This window comes from Brachyhypopomus gauderio, chromosome 16 (genome assembly GCF_052324685.1).
Source record: "Brachyhypopomus gauderio isolate BG-103 chromosome 16, BGAUD_0.2, whole genome shotgun sequence".
NCBI lineage: Eukaryota > Metazoa > Chordata > Actinopteri > Gymnotiformes > Hypopomidae > Brachyhypopomus > Brachyhypopomus gauderio.
In genome coordinates, this window is record NC_135226.1 from 15450025 (window position 1) to 15468847 (window position 18823).

The 18823-nt window shown below is 51.2% G+C and overlaps 1 protein-coding gene across 1 annotated transcript in view; it reads right to left on the bottom strand.

Moving 5' to 3' along the window:
• Positions 1-18823, bottom strand: part of bcas3 (BCAS3 microtubule associated cell migration factor) — a 107050-nt gene that overhangs the window by 68796 nt on the left and 19431 nt on the right. Inside the window, 6 exon segments of the mRNA XM_076977348.1 lie at positions 1464-1557; positions 3830-4000; positions 6631-6714; positions 7378-7454; positions 16493-16569; positions 16694-16801. Of these exon segments, the coding sequence (XP_076833463.1) occupies positions 1464-1557; positions 3830-4000; positions 6631-6714; positions 7378-7454; positions 16493-16569; positions 16694-16801 (611 nt within the window).

Sequence of the window (18823 nt, forward strand, 5' to 3'; positions counted from 1 at the left end):
CTATGGATTAGTTAGTAGTACAATCGGGTATAAAAATAGGTGTAAAATATGTTGTACAATAAAACCAGAGGGTATCTGTTCCGTTGCTCTTTTACGAACTACAGCTTAAATGACACCTATTCTTACTCCAGAAGAATATGAAGAATACCTTTGCTCGTAAGGTTATAATCGCATCACAAAAAAAAAGTAGAGAAAATATTCAGTTTTCCTCAAATTAATAACAAAAAACACCCACACGTCACACATAAGCTGATGGACTTTGCTTCTTCAATGTGTTTTCATTCATTCATTCATTCATTCAAGAGAAAAAGTCAATGTTGCTGCATCAAGTGAACTGAGCAGGTTGAGCAGTTTGTGAGTAACGTGTAACCTAGAAGAACTGGTGTGTGTGTGTGTGTGTGTGTGTGTGTGTGGGAAACGTGGGGATCAGAAGGCTACACTGTGAGAACACCGCACTGGTGGAAACCAGCCCGTCCCTGGAGGACTTTCCCACAGTGCATTAATAAGGACAGGTATTTGAAGGATTCTTCTAAGGGCACTGGCTAGCACAAGCTTTCAGCACTTCCTTATTAGCGAGCCACTCTACCTGCAACACTCACCTCACAATGGCCCGGCTGTAGTGGATTTCCGGAGGGGCGAACACGATGACGTTCATAACCGAAAAAAAAAAGAAGTCTGAGCAATGACCCCCACGGGGGTGGTAGAGGGGGGTAGCAAGGTCAGATCAAGGGCATTACAGGGGCAGCCCCTGCCAAGTCCACACACAATGCCACACTCGTATGAGTCAGGAGTAGTGAATGAATCTCCTTCTTCTATGTTACCAAAGGGTGAAGCGTGTTGTGACACGGGTGGAGTAAAAGTATAAAGAGTTATGGGTTTGACCTGCACCTTCTGGACAGGGAGATCTCTGCTGGTTTTGCCTCCACTTTGAGAGGTGAAACTGGACCTGCACGGTGCTCGAGGGGGAAGACTTCAACATCGCTTTATTCAGCGGACATCAAGGGCCGAGTTACGCACTGACACTATGGAAGAGACGGCCTCAAACTGATCGATGAGTGCTAGTGTGTTTCAGCGTTTCTGAGCGTGCGCGCGTGCCGTGTTAAGAACCCGAACGTGGGGGATCTCAGCCCGTGGGCCTCAGGGGAAGAAGAGTTTTCCTCTGCCTTGCACTTACTGCTCGAAGAATCGTGCGGCTCCAAGCAGCCTTAACCAGGCACGTAGCCTCAAGCCCAAACAGGCCAATCCAAACCTCGCGCTACCACTATCCAGGAAGTGAAATGTCTCTCTGTTCACGAGTGAAGGTGACACTGCAGTGTGGTGGTTTTCACCGTCTCCACCTTCCCAAGTATCCCCACAGAAGAAACTCGGAGCCTGATGTTAAATATGGAAATGATTGACTGGCCTAGGTGTGGGGTTTCTGTGCTTCGCTGAGATCTAGTGAGGCATTATACGTGTATACTTACCACTTGGGTTAAACGCCATGCAGGATATTGGCTTGTCATGAGCTGGAAAATGAGCAACCACACCATCGCCATCAGAGTCTTCGCTCACAAGTACCTAAACACACACACACACACACCAACACAAAAACATCACACGCATTCAACAATGCCACACAAAGACGTTAATGACATTAAACAAATGATGGCACTGTTTATTTCAGACACATGGCCAGTCACTGGCAATGCAATCTAATCAGTGCAATTACCTATGATGGGATCACAGGAAGGATCACTTGCATACGGTTTGGCAACTTATGAAAACAAGATGTGTTCTGAGATGTATCTATATTATTCTGCGGATCAAAGCTGATTTTAGTCTGACTGCAATTACTCTACTTCCAAAGAAAGTAACCCTACAAGAAAACTCATGCTACAGTCAGGCTTGAAGGGAAAGACGTTTCCTTTAACTTCCTTTAGCTTTTGCACGCTTTCACACACACACACACACACACACACACACACACACACACGCACACACGCACACACCCCCATAGGACACGGCAGCCCTCGAGCAGAAACAGTCATGGAATAAGCAAAGTGTTGAAAGAGTTAAAACAGACACACACAGTGGGAGGAAACTCTAGACTGTCTCTGTGCTTATTGATATCCGAAAGAGATTAATAGCTCCCAGTTAAAAGAGCAGGACTATGGATCTGTAATTCATCCCTTTATGTGTTGCTACAGGAAACTGACCACAGAAAAAGAGATGGAGAAGAGGGGAGAGAGAAAGTAAACAGACAGACAGGAAGAGACAGAGAGAGACAGAGAGACCCAGACAAGCAGGCGGGCAGACGAACAGTGAAGAAAGAGAGAAAGGAGTGAGAGAGTTGGATGGAAAGTGAGTTACTCCACAAGGGACTATTCTCCAGTCAGTGGCCCTCTGTTAAGTTTTGCTCATGAAAGAGATTATAACCAAGGCCAGACATGAAGCAGCCAGGGAGAGGAGTGATAAATCTAGCAGGGTGTTGCATTAAGGAGCATGCAACTTTTAATAGGACCCAGCCTGAACGCAAAACAGTCGTGCTCGCAAACCAAGACGTTTTATTTCAAAACTGCCAGAGTGACAAAAAACAGGACCCTTATATTAGGGTGAAAAGCAGGCGATGCTGTTCGTTGTGGGAATCCGAGCCCTGACAGAAAATGGAGATTTTCAGTGTAGCGATTTGAAAACAAATAAACATGGGAAAAAAGCTTCTTAATGAAGAGTAGGGAGTGGAGGAGATAAGATGAGATGAAAAGTGAAGTGGAAGAGAAAGTTCTGGAGAGCAAATGGACACCAGGTGGAAAGGTCTCTGGCCAGTAATGCTGCTTTATGGGAAATGTAGTACTAGGTGACGGATCACACCTGTGGGTCAGAGGAACGTGGTGATAAAGCTTTGGCTCCTGAAGAGCCTGGGTCACACGTGCCCAGTGACCGCCAGCCTGTCAGGCACGAGAGCGGCCTGGACGTTGCTTATGGCCTGCTGGACACGTCGATATTTACGACAGCTTGCAGATCAGTTTCAGGGGGAAAAAGAAGAAGAAGAAGAAGAACAAGAAGAAGAAGAAGAAAAGGAAAAACGTGTTGGCTCAGGCGAAAGGGAGCGGTACGTGGGCGGAATAAATCACACCTCTGCATGGGTGTCGCGCTAGAGGTCAGACCTCCAAAGGCAGTTTGTGGTTTAACCTTCACATTTTTTAAGGGTCCCTAAAACCAGGTCATCTGTTTAGATGGGTCAAAAGCACCATGGGAGAAAAAAAGGATCATGGGACAAATCTATTCCAATTGAACCTCCATCTGACTAAATGTCCTTGAACGGGAGAACTGCAAACATTTAAACGGGCCCATAAAGCTGACACTCCATTAAAGAGATCCAGCGCGAGCGGCCAACACCTGGGAGCAGTTCGGCGCCGTCTCACACCGAGGCGCTACAGCAGCCGTCCTCACCGGACCCTACGGCCACGTCCGGCCAAGTCCGACCTCGGCCGGCCTTTCCCCTCAGCACAGCCGACCCGTTTCTGATCCGTCACCTTGCCAGGGGCGCAGGAAGTGCCTCTGTGTCAGAAGACTGCCAGCTACCGTCCTGGAAGCAACCAAACTTAAGAGTCCTGTTTCCTAATGGCGTAGTGATGACAAATCACTTGTCTCCAACGGAATTAATAGATTACTGACCGCTCAGCACACATAATGAAGCCGAGTTTTCAGTACCAAGGTCAGCCAGGTGGACGTGCAGAGTAAACCATCAGAAGAATGGAAGTGGCTTCCTGTAAGCACACAACTCCCAAAACTGTACGCTGTGAACATCCCGTAACCCTGTTAGCGTCGCCCTGCAGCCGTGGGTCTCTACCTGTCCCTCTCCGACGGCGTGCGTGTCGATGACGGTGACCACGCCGGCCTGATGGGCACTGCGTCGCATGCTGCTGTGTCCGGTGCCCTCTTCGTCGGGCACTCCAGAGGGCAGGGTGCCCGCCAGCTGGGTCACTACTTTACCCACCATGGTCAGTCCAGTCTTCAGCGTCTGAGGGACAGAGAGACAGGCGAAAATACCTTTTTTTAATCCAAAATTGACAAACTAACTTCATGCAAATCAAAATCAACTCCAAAATATTTCCCATAAGCCATATTTTACTAGATCACTGGCCTTTAGTCTGTATTCTCCTTTCGTACCGTCATACCCGCCAATTTATTGCAATACTCATTTTTCATCAACTCACTCAACGCAACTCACGTTCACCAAAAAGCATCGTGTTTTTTTTTTTTTTTTTGCTTGTTTGCTTTTGAGTTCACTCAATTTTGCTGCATTCATATTCACATTCACTCCAGCGAGATGAAGGTATTTTGCCATGAGGCACCACCCACAGCCACAAGGTGAGTGAACACACTGCTCGGACCTGCTGTGTTCAGCTTGACCATCGGAGTGACGGAGAGTTAAGAAAGTGCTGGAACAGCAGGAGTGAAGAAAGGAGGAGGAGGGAGTCCGGGATCTGATATCACCCCCCTCGACCCCGTCCCCCCCCCCACACCCTCCAGCCAGCCAGCTTGATCAATGGTGACTGTTTGGATTTGCACTAAAAACTCAAACTGCAGTGATTAGAAAACACATTAGTGTTGATCAATTAGGAGGCAAACGGTTATTTTAATAATTTATGGGCCAAGGCAATTTACACACAGTCTGTTAGTGGGCTTGTCAGAACACTCTCCAAAGGGCCCAACAAACACAGGCGCCACGAGGTATTGATGCTGCCGTTTGGCTTGAATGCTTGATTAAGCTCTTCAGGGCCCCAGACGGCATAGACACACACACTCGCACGCACGCACGCACACACACACACACACACACACCGCAAGCAGCTCACTACATCAAGTGCGAAACTAGCGAGAGACCCCACTTAAGCCACGCTATCCGCTTACCACCAGCACACGCTTGCTCTGGTTTTACTCAAGAGGACAAACACTGGAGCCACTGTGGGACATGGAGCCACCTCCAGAACCGTCTACGGGTGGAGCGAAACGAAGCCACCTCCAGAACCGTCTACGGGTGGAGCGAAACGAAGCCACCTCCAGAACCGTCTACGGGTGGAGCGAAACGAAGCCACCTCCAGAACCGTCTACGGGTGGAGCGAAACGAAGCCACCTCCAGAACCGTCTACGGGTGGAGCGAAACGAAGCCACCTCCAGAACCGTCTATGGGTGGAGCGAAACGAAGCCACCTCCAGAACCGTCTATGGGTGGAGCGAAAAGAAGCCACCTCCAAAACCGTCTACGGGTGGAGCGAAACGAAGCCACCTCCAGAACCGTCCTACGGGTGGAGCAACAGCCACTATCCTGAAGTCACATCTTGCTCGTTTACACAGTCCGTGCCCTGACACAATTCAATTTTCCAAAGGGGTCTGCACTTCCCAAACCTTCTCCCCCCACAACCACCCCCACCCCCCACGGGTGGATGACTCCCTCCTCCCTGCTCTGTGATTGAGTTACGGGGCTGATGGGAGATGCCCCCCCTGGCCCCTGGACAGGCGCACTCTGAGCCACTCAGCGCAGGGACGGCGTGTCAGAGCAGAAGAGATGGTTATAAATCACAGCTCCACCCGCAGACGCCCCGTCTACGTATCCAGGCTTTTTTAACGTGTTTTCCTCCCTGCTAACCTTTAGGGCACTCCTTTTGATGTATGCCACCATTAGGGCTAATGGCGCTTCTCTCACGTAAGCCGTTAGGAACTCGTTAGGGAGGGAGGACGCGGCCGGGGAATACAGATGTAGGCTAAATAAATCAATTAACCTGCCAGAGAGAGGAGCCTGAGCCATCAGAGAAGTAAAGCAGTAGCGCAGGCTGACACGGCGCAGGGCGCGAGGCCCACGCCAAACTGATGATTTACACTGCAGATAAATACCACTGCACTAATCTTTATGGGACTGTTTTCATTGATTACAAAGTAAAGGAAGATATTTCCAAATGTCGCCATTTTGGGTGTTATAAACACAGTAGGCGTGAAATTATTCCAACGCTGAGGCAGGACCTTTTTTGAAAGGGAAACCAAAGGCATTCTTATTGGTATGGCTCAAGCGAAGGAAAAAGTATTAAACGTTGAAGGTATGCTGAGCACTGCGCTTTTGGAAGTGACATTTTCCATCAGTATGTGGAATAACTTGTGACTTTAACATCCTGAGGAGAGTGAGACTGGCAGAGCTGTGTGTGGAGAGGTGGCTCCCCTCTTAAAGCGCCTGGCGCACACACACACACACACACACACACACACACACACACACACACACACACACACACACACACACACACACACACACGGTGTGAGAAAAAAAAATGTGCCGAATGCCTTCTGAGCTGCTTGAGAGTCTGTCTGTCTCATCATGCGTATGGAAATGCAAGACATTTGAAGGAATAAACTGTACTACAGTGCTAGACATAGCAATATGTGAGTTTATATTATTAAAACGCATTGACATACAAGTAAATACAAACTTGTATTTCTATACATGCATCTATGAATATTCATCGTGCTTATTTTTCTGGTCTAAATTAGTACATGGTTAGAGAAACTGTCAGGATTTTAGGTCTACAACATAATACGGTATGTACGTGTTCCCGTGTGTTTTAATGTTGCGTGTGTTGGAGCAGGAGAGCACGCTTACTTTTGCAGCGCTGATGACTGTGGCGGTGTAGGACTGGGCATTGTCTCCACAGGCCCCGCCACGCGACTGATGACACCGGATCAGCTGCACACACACACACACACACACACACACACACACACACAGGGACACAGACAGGACAGAGTCACATTATCGTCCAGAACCTTTCAGCTCCTCCACCCACCCACGCTCTCACCCTCATTAGCCCGCTGAGGCCCGCCTCCACCCGCGCCACGCCGTCTGCCTGTGGAGGGGCTGGGGGGGGGGGGGGGGGGGGGGGGGGGGGGGGGGGGGTGGAGGGCCATTAGGCCACGCCGGCCCCTAACCCCTCCTGCATCTTACTTCCTCCAGGGTCTCTGTCCCATTCAACACTTTAGGAGTAGACGCCGGCCTGCTATTGGCCAGCAGCTCACTGTCCGCACCAGAGACAATGTCCCATCTGTTCATCACTGAGAAACGTCTGACCTCAATCAGAAGACAGCAGCAAATCAAACTCCATTAAATGAGCTGCAGTCAATCGAGCGCCTACTTTAAAATAAAATAATGAAAAAAAAAAAGTGTGCTACATTAATATCGTGCCCGTGTGCATTTGAATAGATCGTTTTGCTTTTTAATCATCATTTTAGTGGACTCTTCTGGTAAACGCTTGAGCATTTTAAGAATATGCTAAATCCTCTATAAAAAAAGTCCCAGGGAGACGGTAAGGTGGCTGTGCTGTGGGGGGGGCGTGTGTGTTGTGTGTGCTACCTTGTTCTCAGCGTAGGCCAACCAGCGCTCTCCTAGCGCTATGGGGTTGAGGTTGGGACCAGGACATGGGTAGCAGCCTGCAGACAAATATCAGAACAGCCTCACGTAACAGCTTAAAGAGTGATACAGCACTAGTAACGTAAGGGGGAGGGGACTCTTTTTTTGTTTGTTTTGATAACACCTGTTCAACACTTTAATGCATGACAATATCTTAGCATCCACCACGCTAGTCATAAAAAACAATAAAGTCTCCAGTAAAAAGGAAAGACGTAAAAGAATAGCACAGATCACACATAACCAGTCAGACTTTACCATAGGTTTAGACTAAATTGTAGGACGCAGGTTTAATTAGGCGGAGCGGAATATAACTGTAGGGGAGATAGCAGGTGGTTGGACTGTATTTTGAACTAAAAGGTTGCACTGTTCAGTTTGCATCAGACACAGTTAAGGAATGCCGGCCAGAGCACTACTTAAGGCATGAAGATGTTGAATGCTCGGAAAGGACGACGCCAGACGGGTGGAACTAAACGTGATTCGATTGTATTCACACTTTAGTTATACAGGTTACAGGGTGGGGATCCGCATTGGGATGTTTGCGTGATCGTGCGTCATTTATGCACACAAACACCAGGATTAATCAGAGGAAGGAGCGAAACTTTCCGAAGTTAGGTGACATACACAGCTTCCGAACTAACTAAGATGGAGGCATACGTAATGACGTAACCGATCTAGCGATGTCAAAATAAGAGCCATTAAGCTGAAGTCAGAAAGTGCATTACATAAAAACAAGGAGAACAGCATATCACACGCAAAGTCCATAGCCTTTTCTACAGCCGCCCCCAAATGTACGTGGGACATTTGTAACCAAGGAAAGGCTACTCAAGGGTGAAAACTCTCTGTGCCGACTGGAAGGGCTGGCAGAATCACCAGCCGGGCGACAGGTCGGGTGTAGGTCCGGTCTCTGACCTTCACATCAGCAGATCGGATGTGACCGTCAGGGCTGGGGTGGACCTTGACGATGCGCCCAATAGGCCACATGGCCCTAGGGAGCTGAGGGTCCACGATCATGGCCACAGAGTCTTCTGTGACGTCGGCTGCGGAGGACTGCCACTTCTGTCTGAGCTGCAGCCCAGGTAAGTACAGACGGATGAAGCGAGCCCAGAAGTGGTCGGTCAGCACCTGAGCGTGCTTCCATCTCCGCTGGGTGAGGAGCTCGTCTCTGGGGTAGACGACTTGTGGGAGAGACCCGTCGGGCCGCCCCATCAGAAGACAGTTAGGAGTGACCGGGTCTGGGTCACTGGCCTCGGAGGGAACGTACCCCAATGGTTTGGAGTTCAGGATCGCCTCCACTTCGATGAGGACAGTGCGGAGGACCTCCTCCTGCAGCGGTTGAGCGCCTGCAGTGGTGTATAAGGCATTCTTCACTGAGCGAATCTCTCTCTCCCACACTCCTCCGAAATGTGGAGCAGCAGGAGGGTTGCAGTGGAAATGAATCCTGTAGGGTGCCAGGAGGGACTGGAAGTCAGGTGACATGGCCGCGAACGCCTCCCGTAACTCTTTGGCACCGGCTCTGAAGTTGGTCCCCTGGTCTGAATAGAGCTCAGCCGGAGTCCCTCTACGGGCGATAAATCTTCTTAGGGCCATAAGAAAGGAGTCAGTGTCGATAGAGGTAAGTAGATCTAGGTGAACTGCTCTGACAGTCAGACATTTGAATATGATCCCCCACCTCTTCTCCAGACGTCTTCCTACCTTGACTTCCAATGGCCCGAAGCAGTCTATGCCTGTAGAATGGAAGGCAGGTTTAAACAGGCGTAGGCGGGCTAAAGGCAGGTCAGACATCCGAGGGACAGTAGGCTTAGCCTTCCAGCGGCGGCACTCTGCACACGTCTTCTGAAAGCGACGTACTGCCTCTCGACCTCGCAGGATCCAGTAGGAGCGTCGGATCTCTGCAAAGACGCGCTCCGGCCCAGGGTGTTTCAAGCGGCTATCGAAGTCCTGAATAAGCAGGCGGGTCACTGGGTGTGAGGGGTCTAACACCACTGGGTGTAGACTGGTGTAGTCCAGGTCCTCTGACCGGCGGAGTCGACCACCAACTCTGATGAGGTCGCTGCTTTCATCAAGTTCCGGAGAGAGGTTGCAAAGACGGCTGCTCCGTAGGACTGGTTTCTTAGCTTTAAGAAGCCGAAGTTCATCAGGGAAGCAGTCTTGCTGGACCTTTCGCAGGAGGTGAGTCTCTGCCTGGCGGTAATCCTCTGCACTCGCGCATCCATCCTTAGCAGCCGCCCCATGAAGCTCCTGGGCTGTGGCCTGCAGCAGCTCCCTCCAGGTGTTGTACTGATTGAGCTCTGGGTCGGCTTGACCCACAGCCGTGGAGGTGGCACCACAGAAGGTCTCTTTACGGAGTTCTGAGGAGTCTGGAGGATCTCCCAAAGTGCCCAGAGGCTCCGCTGGCCACTGGTTACGAGGGAGTAGGAGGAACGGAGGGCCTTGGCTCCATCGGTTGGGTTGGGCTATGTCCTGCAGTCTCTTGCCACGAGTAATATCGTCCGCAGGGTTCTGTGCCGAGTCAACATACCGCCATGTGTGTTGCTGAGTGAAATCTTGAATTTCAGCGACACGGGTGCCGACAAAGACTTTGAATCGGCAAGATTCTGATCTCAGCCACGCCAGCACGGTTGTGGAGTCTGTCCACATCACGGTTTGCTTGATGTCGAGGGTAAGCTCATCACTCAGGAGCTTGGAGAGCTGAGCTCCAATGAGGGCACCACACAGCTCCAACCTTGGCATGGACTGTAGACGCCGGGGGGCCACTCTGGATTGAGCCATGACGAAGGCCAGGTGGGGTGCTCCATCGCTGTCAACCATCCTGAGGTACGCGACTGCTCCGTAGGCCAGCTCCGATGCATCACAGAAGATGTGAAGCTCCCTCTCGCTTACGGCCACAGCTGCACCCTTAGGTAGGTATGGACGACTGAAGTGGACTTCAGGGAGAAACTCTAACTCTCCTTCCCAATCTCTCCACTGCTGGAGGAGATGTGGGGGTAACTGGGGGTCATCCCAGCCTCTGTGCTTGTCCCAGAGGCGTCTTACTAGCATCTTGGCTCTGGTGGTATAGGGCAGTAGGAAGCCCAAGGGGTCGTATTGACTGGCAAGTACCTTGTAAATGTTGCGCATTGTGGGCTCATCATACTGGATAGGGCGACATTTGTATCCCAGGACGTCAGTGGAGAACCGCCAGCTGAGGCCCAAGGTCGATTCAGAACCATCTGTCTTCTCATGTGCCAACCAGAGGTCTGCACTGCTGGATCTGAGGTCCTCAGGTAGGTGACGGATGACCTCAGGTACGTTGCTGGCCCACTGCCGAAGAACAAAGCCAGCTGAAGACAGGAGGGCTCTTAACTCGTCCACGAGATCTCTGGCAGCGGCGGTGGTAGGGAGTGACTGCAGACAATTGTCCACATAGAAGCATCGCTCCACTGAAGTCCTCAACTCATCTCCAGGCTGGGTGTTCCCTCTTACATGGTGCTGCAGGGCGAAAACAGCACAACATGGACTACAAGTGGTGCCAAACGGCAGCACCTGCCACTCATACACTGATGGAGGTTCGTGTAGTTGTAGATTACGCCACACAAAGCGCAGGAGAGACCGGTCTTCGGGTAGAAGGCGAACTTGGTGGAACATGCCCTTTATGTCTCCACTCACAGCCACTTCATGCTCTCGGAACCTGAGGAGGACTCCCAGCAGAGATGCTCCGAGCGTAGGCCCCGGTAGGAGGTATTCGTTGAGGTTCTGACCTTGATGCCGGAAAGAGCAGTTGAATACGAGGCGGTGTTTTCCGTTATGGCTAACTAGGTGGTGAGGAATGTACCATGCCTCCTCTCCCCTGGTTACTTCCGATGGGTCAAGCCTGACAACAGACCCTGCCTGTATCAACTTGTCGATCTCAGCACAGTACGCTGTGGCCTTCTCAGGATCTCTCTGCAGCCGTCTCTCTATTACTCTGAGGCTCGGCAAGACTGCATCAGGGGTGGCTTGAAGGCGTGGCATGTCCTTATGCCGCAGCAGGGGGGTGGCTAACCGAGAGATGCCCTCAACCTCGACACGGGTTGTCTTCCCTTCAAGCAGGCCGATGGCTAGGTTGTCCTGTTTGGATCGGGTCACCACTTTGCTGCCCCTGAGTGGTATGAGGTCAGCTTGCCACAGCTTCTCAACATGCTTCATTAACTCGGCCACTTCAAGGGGGACTGAAGTGGAAAGGCACTGCTGTGGGCTGGAGAGCTGGCCGATAACACTGGAGGGCCCCTGCAAGGCCCAGCCCAACCTAGTGTGGACTGCTGCTGGACCACCAGGGGGACCCAGTCGTACTGGCTGGGTAGGGGTCACCAGGTGGGCGTGGTCACTGCCTACGAGCACGAGTGGCTTGACGCTCTTAAAGGGCTGAAGGGGCAGTCCTGAGAGGTGCTTGTACTTCCTCCGTAACTGCTCCAGAGGGTAAGTATGGTCGGCGAGATCGATGCGGGCCGAGGTGAAGGCATTAGTGATCTGGTACTTGGTTTGGGGTTTTGCCTTGGCAGCAATGGTAAAGGACACGCTGGCACCTCGGAGGGTTCGGATGTCCTGTCTGATTGTACGCAGCGGTAAGGACTCAGGACTTCCTTGGAGACCTAATGCCTCGGTGGCAGCTGGCAGCAGCATCGTTCTCTCTGACCCGTCGTCTAGTACAGCATAGGTGTCCAGCGTGCGGCTGCCATGGCGCAGGAGCACTGGAACCACCTTCAGCAGCACCCTGCTGCCTTCAGCTGGCCGATCGAGGTACAACACCTCTGTTGAGGTTGTGCCTCCGGCCGTGGGTGGTGCTGTTGCTTGGGTGAGGCCTTTCTGGTTTGCTGCATTGACATCATGGAGGACCTGCAGGTGGCGACACTGACACAGGTTGCAGGTCTTCTTTAATGTGCACTGTGCCGCCTGGTGTGCGCGGCGCGCAGCGCCAACATCTCCTGTTGGTTCTAATCCACTCAGTTAGCTGTTCTTTGCTAAGCTTGCGGATGGCTGTGCACTGACTCAGGTGGTGTTCCCTGTTGTCGCAGAATGCACAGTAAGGTGCTGGCTTGACCTGGGCTTGACTGACACTGGTAGGTTTGCCCTCCCGAGGGGTACTGTCTGTTCCATGCAGCACAGTGACAGTGGACTTCCTTGGTTGGGTGCTAGGCTTAGCACTGGGCTTGGCTTTCACTCCTCCGGAGGACAGCTGACCATCAAAGTCCTGACACCAGGCTTCATGCTTCAGCCACTGAGCTAGGTCATAGAGAGTGTAGCTCCTCTTAGACTGGCTGAACATGCATCTGCGGAAATCAGCTCGCTGTTCCGGTGGCAGCTTGCCGAGCAGGCGTGCAACATGGCTGCCACATAGGAGCTCCGCCTCACCATCAGGGCCGAGTGTCTTCAACATTCCCACCAGTGACTGTATCTGGAGTGAGAACTGATCGAAGGCTACTGCGTCGCCCCGTCTGATCTCAGGGGTGTCCATCACCTCTGTAATACGCTTCATAGTAAGCTGATGCGGCTGCCCAAACTTCTCATTGAGAGCCATCATGGTGTCTGTGAACGGTGTCTGGGAATAGATGTGGGCATCAGCTATCAGTTTGGCCTCCCTTAGCTTTAGATGATCAACTAGGACCTGATACTTGAACATCTCGGGGCTATCAGCAGGTAGCAGGTTCTCGAGGGCAATCTTGAGATGAGTAAACTCACCAGGGTCTCGATGAGAGAAGTTAGGTATGGTAGCACGGGGGCCGCGATATGCTGACTCTACAGCGGAGGTGTGGTATGATGGCCTGGAGTAGGTTGGAGCCTGCCGTGTTGTATATAGAGGACTCTGAGGAGGTGGTGGACGTTGCCTTGGCAGAGGTCGGAGTGCTGTGGGGTTCAGAGGCACGCCGTATGGTGTGGAGGTGGGCTGTTGTGGAGGTGTGGGCAAGCTAGACCACGCCGGGCGCTGTCGCGGGGGTAACGGCGAGGCCGTGGCTACTGCTGAGGTAGGTGGGCCTGGTCGTTGGAGTAACTGGTAGTGCTGACAGCGGCTGGGCTACTGGCGCCACATCTTGCCTGGCTGCTAGTGCCTCACTTCTTAATAGCTGCAGTTCACTCATCAATCGGTCGAGCCGGTCGACCATGGGCTGTTCACTCGAGGGTGGCGCATCTTCGGTGTCGCTTACCCACGGTGGTGGTGGTGGCCATCCTCCATCATCCTCCACTCTGGCGGAGTGATAGCCATGAGCCTCATGCGGTCGTCGCGGGCTGCGTGCGGTACTCACCAGCGGTAGCATGCCTGCGCGGGCTGCTCTCAGTTCTGCCAGGCCTGCTGACATGCGCTGCCGGGACTGCAGCGACTGCTCTAGCATGTGGTCTAACACACGCCTCTCATGCTGGACTTCTTCAAGCTTCGCGTCATAGTCGGTGCTCCTGGCAGGTGAGTGGCTTAGGAGATGACGAGGAGTACTGTGACTGCGTACAGGTTCCTCATCGTGCCAATGAGCACCAAGATCCCTGTAGTCGACTTCATAATCTTCATAATGAAGAGGAGGGCGTGTCTGACGTCGGGGGCGCACAGCGGGGAATTCAACATCTTCCAAATCCATGTTAACTGAGTGCAATGCTATCCGGTTCGAAGGACCATTAATGTAGGGGAGATAGCAGGTGGTTGGACTGTATTTTGAACTAAAAGGTTGCACTGTTCAGTTTGCATCAGACACAGTTAAGGAATGCCGGCCAGAGCACTACTTAAGGCATGAAGATGTTGAATGCTCGGAAAGGACGACGCCAGACGGGTGGAACTAAACGTGATTCGATTGTATTCACACTTTAGTTATACAGGTTACAGGGTGGGGATCCGCATTGGGATGTTTGCGTGATCGTGCGTCATTTATGCACACAAACACCAGGATTAATCAGAGGAAGGAGCGAAACTTTCCGAAGTTAGGTGACATACACAGCTTCCGAACTAACTAAGATGGAGGCATACGTAATGACGTAACCGATCTAGCGATGTCAAAATAAGAGCCATTAAGCTGAAGTCAGAAAGTGCATTACATAAAAACAAGGAGAACAGCATATCACACGCAAAGTCCATAGCCTTTTCTACAATAACAGAAGTAGCTACCCGCATGCTGTGCTGAGAACACTTAGGAACTTCAGTTTGTGTAATAGTGAGATTGGCGGCTGTGGCATTTAGCAACTGGAGGATGGCTCCTTGGCTTATTAACTGCCAGACAGTTTGACCCTTGAGAGCCGTATAGGAAAAACTGGCGTCACAAGGCACTATGCTGCCATGCCAAAAATTTCTGCATGCACAAGTAGCACACCACACACGGGCGTGTGCACACGCACTCACACAGGCAGGCACGCACGCACTCACGCACAATCCGTCAATACCACGTGAAACGAACAATATGCAAATAAATACCGAGACGCATCTAACCAAACGCATAAGCACAAAACTGTCGAGCAGCAGAATCTCTGTCCTCCCCTCTCTCACACACGAGTGCGTACGATCTCGCTCCCGCGCGGGGTCACGCGAGTGCAAATCACACAGCGAGAAGCGTGCTGACAGTAATTTAGTGTGCAGAGTGCCGATAAAATGTATGCAGACAGTAATTTAGCGTGTGGAGCTGGGATCTGAAGCTAGGATGGATGGGGCTTGAGGTAAGCCACAGGCGCGGCGATGCCAAGCCTTTTGTGCCTGTCCAAGGCGCAGGAAGCCAGAGCAGTGAGATAACATGTGTTTAACACATCCTGTGTGCGGGGCCTCAAGAGTTTGCACCATTGTTTGCCGACCTCATGTTCATCTGCAGTAAGAGAAGGGTCTAGGATAACCCCAAGTGTCACACGGCTCGGCAGCAAGGGGTGGCCAATTTGTTTGTTTGATATCGCATCACGATATCAATTTCTTCTGATGTTTGCAAGCGAACAGACAGGCGCTATGCACCAGGCAAACAGGCACATATAAAAAGCAAAACACACACTTGGTGAATGTCCTAAAAGTACTGACACACACACACATACAAACACACACACACACACACACACACACACACACACACACACACACACACACACACACACACACACACACACACACACACACACACACACATACACAAACGTATCGTGGTGTAATTTATCGAGATATCAATGACATATCGTATCGTTCGGCCCCATTAGACGGACGGGTGAATAAACAAACGCGTTAGATAGCGGAGACACACAGAGGGATGCCATCTGAAATAGAGAAAGATCTAAGAGTATGATGGAGAACTGATCTTCCTCGTTTAGGATCGTATCTTCTCATAATCACTTTCAAAAACAAACATGTCTAGTCTTGGTTTGTTTTTTTTTTTTTGCTTTATGACAAAGCTGCTTTAGTAGCACGATTAACGTTGTAAGGGGTTATTGACCCGTGCTCATTTCCTGTGCCACAGACATGGACGTGGAAGGCCAGCAGACAATCGGAGCTATTAAAACCACGCTAATGGCAATTTACAACGGACGACGGCTTAAGTGGAGAGCGAGGGGCCTGGTTTCAGATCGTGACACGGCCGCTCTGTGCCTCGGAGGACACAATGGCCTCTCTGTGGCCTACGGCGAACCCAAGTCTGCCGGGGCAGGAGATGGAGCGGCGTGTGTGAAGAGAAAGGCCTTCAGCAGGGCTTCACCCGCTGCAGGCGGAGAGAGCCTCTTTATTTTGTTGTTTTTAAGCGGGGACCAAGCTGAGTGATGCTGCATGTTTTGAGGGTTTATTTTGTATTATTGTTTGGGCTGAGATGGGAGGCGTGAGGCGGTCTGACACGCTGTAAAACACAAGAACGTTTCTCATGAACAAACAGGGAACCCATAGAGTGCACAGAGTCCAGGACAGACCCTTGACATCGTATAACTGTGACAAAAGGACCTGGTGGTGCTACACACAAGAGGGGACAGGCGGGTGGAGCTCTGGTGGTTTTAATAAGTTAGGCGGAGGCTCCTGCTCCGTCTACCTCAGAAGAATTGAAGTGTATTTTAAGGTAGGAGGATCGGACTAGGGGCACAGAGACTCACATAAAGGAACTGAAGCACTTACTTGTGACAAAGAATTTTTTCATAAATGTGCAGCTGTCAAAAGCAGCAATTTTCTCCTGAAGACTGACAACCAGAATCCTGGAGCAGAGAAGAGAAGACTCGAGCTTAAAAACAGTCTGTGAATCCAGTTGCTGCAGAATTACATCAGCTAAATCTCAAGAAACACAAGAAAACTGTGACACATTAGATACATTGCAAGTACCTTTTGTTGCAGTGCAGGTCATAAATGGGCGTCTTAAACTGAATAGACTTCACCATCTCTCCTGTCCTGAGAGAATACAGGTCCACACAGCAATATGGGGGGCTTGTCCTTCAAGAGACGGAGACACATGGCAGTCATTACAAACAAAGCTCAAATCCTAAACATTTGCACGAGCAGAGGCCTTATTGGCCGGCATCAAAAATGCAGATAAAACATGATGAAACTAAACAGCATCGGTCCTTGGTATTCGTACGGAGAGGCTCCTCGGCCAATTTCACTTTCGTACATTAATATGACATCAAACGCTTTGGTGAAGAAACACATCAGCTGTGGGAGGAGGGAGGAGATTGAGGCACGGGGCACAGACGGAGGCTCCGCTCCTGGAACGCCTGTCCGCACTGTCCAGGCCATCGCTGTGGGACACTGTCGCTGTGGGACACTGTCGCTGTGGGACACTGTCGCTGTGGGACACTGTCGCTGTGGGATACTGTCGCTGTGGGATACTGTCGCTGTGGGATACTGTCGCTGTGGGATACTGTCGCTGTGGGACACTGTCGCTGTGGGACACTGTCGCTGTGGGACACTGTCGCTGTGGGACACTGTCGCTGTGGGATACTGTCGCTGTGGGACACTGTCGCTGTGGGATACTGTCGCTGTGGGATACTGTCGCTGTGGGACACTGTCGCTGTGGGACACTGTCGCTGTGGGATACTGTCGCTGTGGGACACTGTCGCTGTGGGACACTGTCGCCTTTACTCTCTGGAGGCCATTACTCACAAAGATCCTGCCTAACGCACCACCCTGAGGTGGTGTGGAGCACAGGGGCAGGTCGCAGGCTGGTCCGAGGGGTGGAGTACTGGGTGGAGGAAGGAGTGGGGAGGAAAAGGGTAAGAGGGTGGGGGAGGAGAGGTGGGTGGGGCGAGGGGGGTGGCGTGATGGGCGGAGTGAGGAGTGTGGGGGTGAAGTGAGAGGTGGAGGAAAGGGTGGAGTGATGAGTGGAGCGCTGCTCTGACTTGAGCGCCGTCGCAAATGAGAAAGATCAATGGCTGGAGATTCACAGACAAAATAATTGGCTCCGAATGTGACCGCTAATGATTCGGCTGTGTCTGTGACTTAGTGATTTGATCACGGAGCACAGATCCAGCATTGATAAACGACTCGGCAATTACGTGCGCAGCCTATGGGTGGTGCTTCAGCTTTGGCCTATGGAAACACAGCATTTAGTGCAAATTCTATTAAGTATTGAGTCTAGTAAGTCATGCAGAGCCTTCTTCCCCCAGTGTCAAAACACTGTTATAATATATTGCTCCATTACCAAATCTTCACAATGTTCCGTATGTTTTCGACGATGGAAAAGATCTGAAACTTCCATTCATAAAATGGACAGATGCAAAAAGTGGATGATATGGTGTGGGTGAAGGACTGAGAAAAATAACCCTTTTTTTTTTTTATGTTCACATAAGCACATAAAGCAGCCAAGACATCTCAAACCAGCCACAAATTGTCAGAAACATGGAAGTGCTCTGAGAATAAATGAAAAAAGATGGGGCACACTTCACCAAACTCCACTTGATAGCTCAGATTCTGGATGAAGGAGAGGAGCAGATTTTGCTTCGTGTCACGACGTCCACCCACAGTAAATAATCTGAGTGTAGCAGTGATGAGGGCAAAACAGCACAACATTTTTCATGACAACATAAATATGTCTGACCCACATGTCCACAAGCACTGTGGGACGGAGGGTGAATGATACTTCAGCTTGTTGCGTGCGCTGGCCATCACACACACACTGACACAACAAACAGCCGGGAGAGACGCCCGGGGTCATCACTAGAGCTCAGGGCTGGAGACACAGAGGCACTTCTTAGGGTTTGTGCTGCTTTCGTTGTCCACCACTGTGGTCATTTGGCAGGCCTCTATTCCCAAGGTCCGCTCTGAGGAAGAGAGCGAATGTTCGTGAAGGAAGGGTTTGTCGCGCTCTCTGCTTTGGCGTTTCCCGCGCTCGCAGTTGAGGCCCAGCAGGAGACTGTGGCAGCAGGCCTCGCCAGGAATGGATTAGAGCTGGCGTGTGAACGCCCCGACGCGGAGAGATGTGGCAGCGTGCACACGTGGCTCCACACGATCATCGTG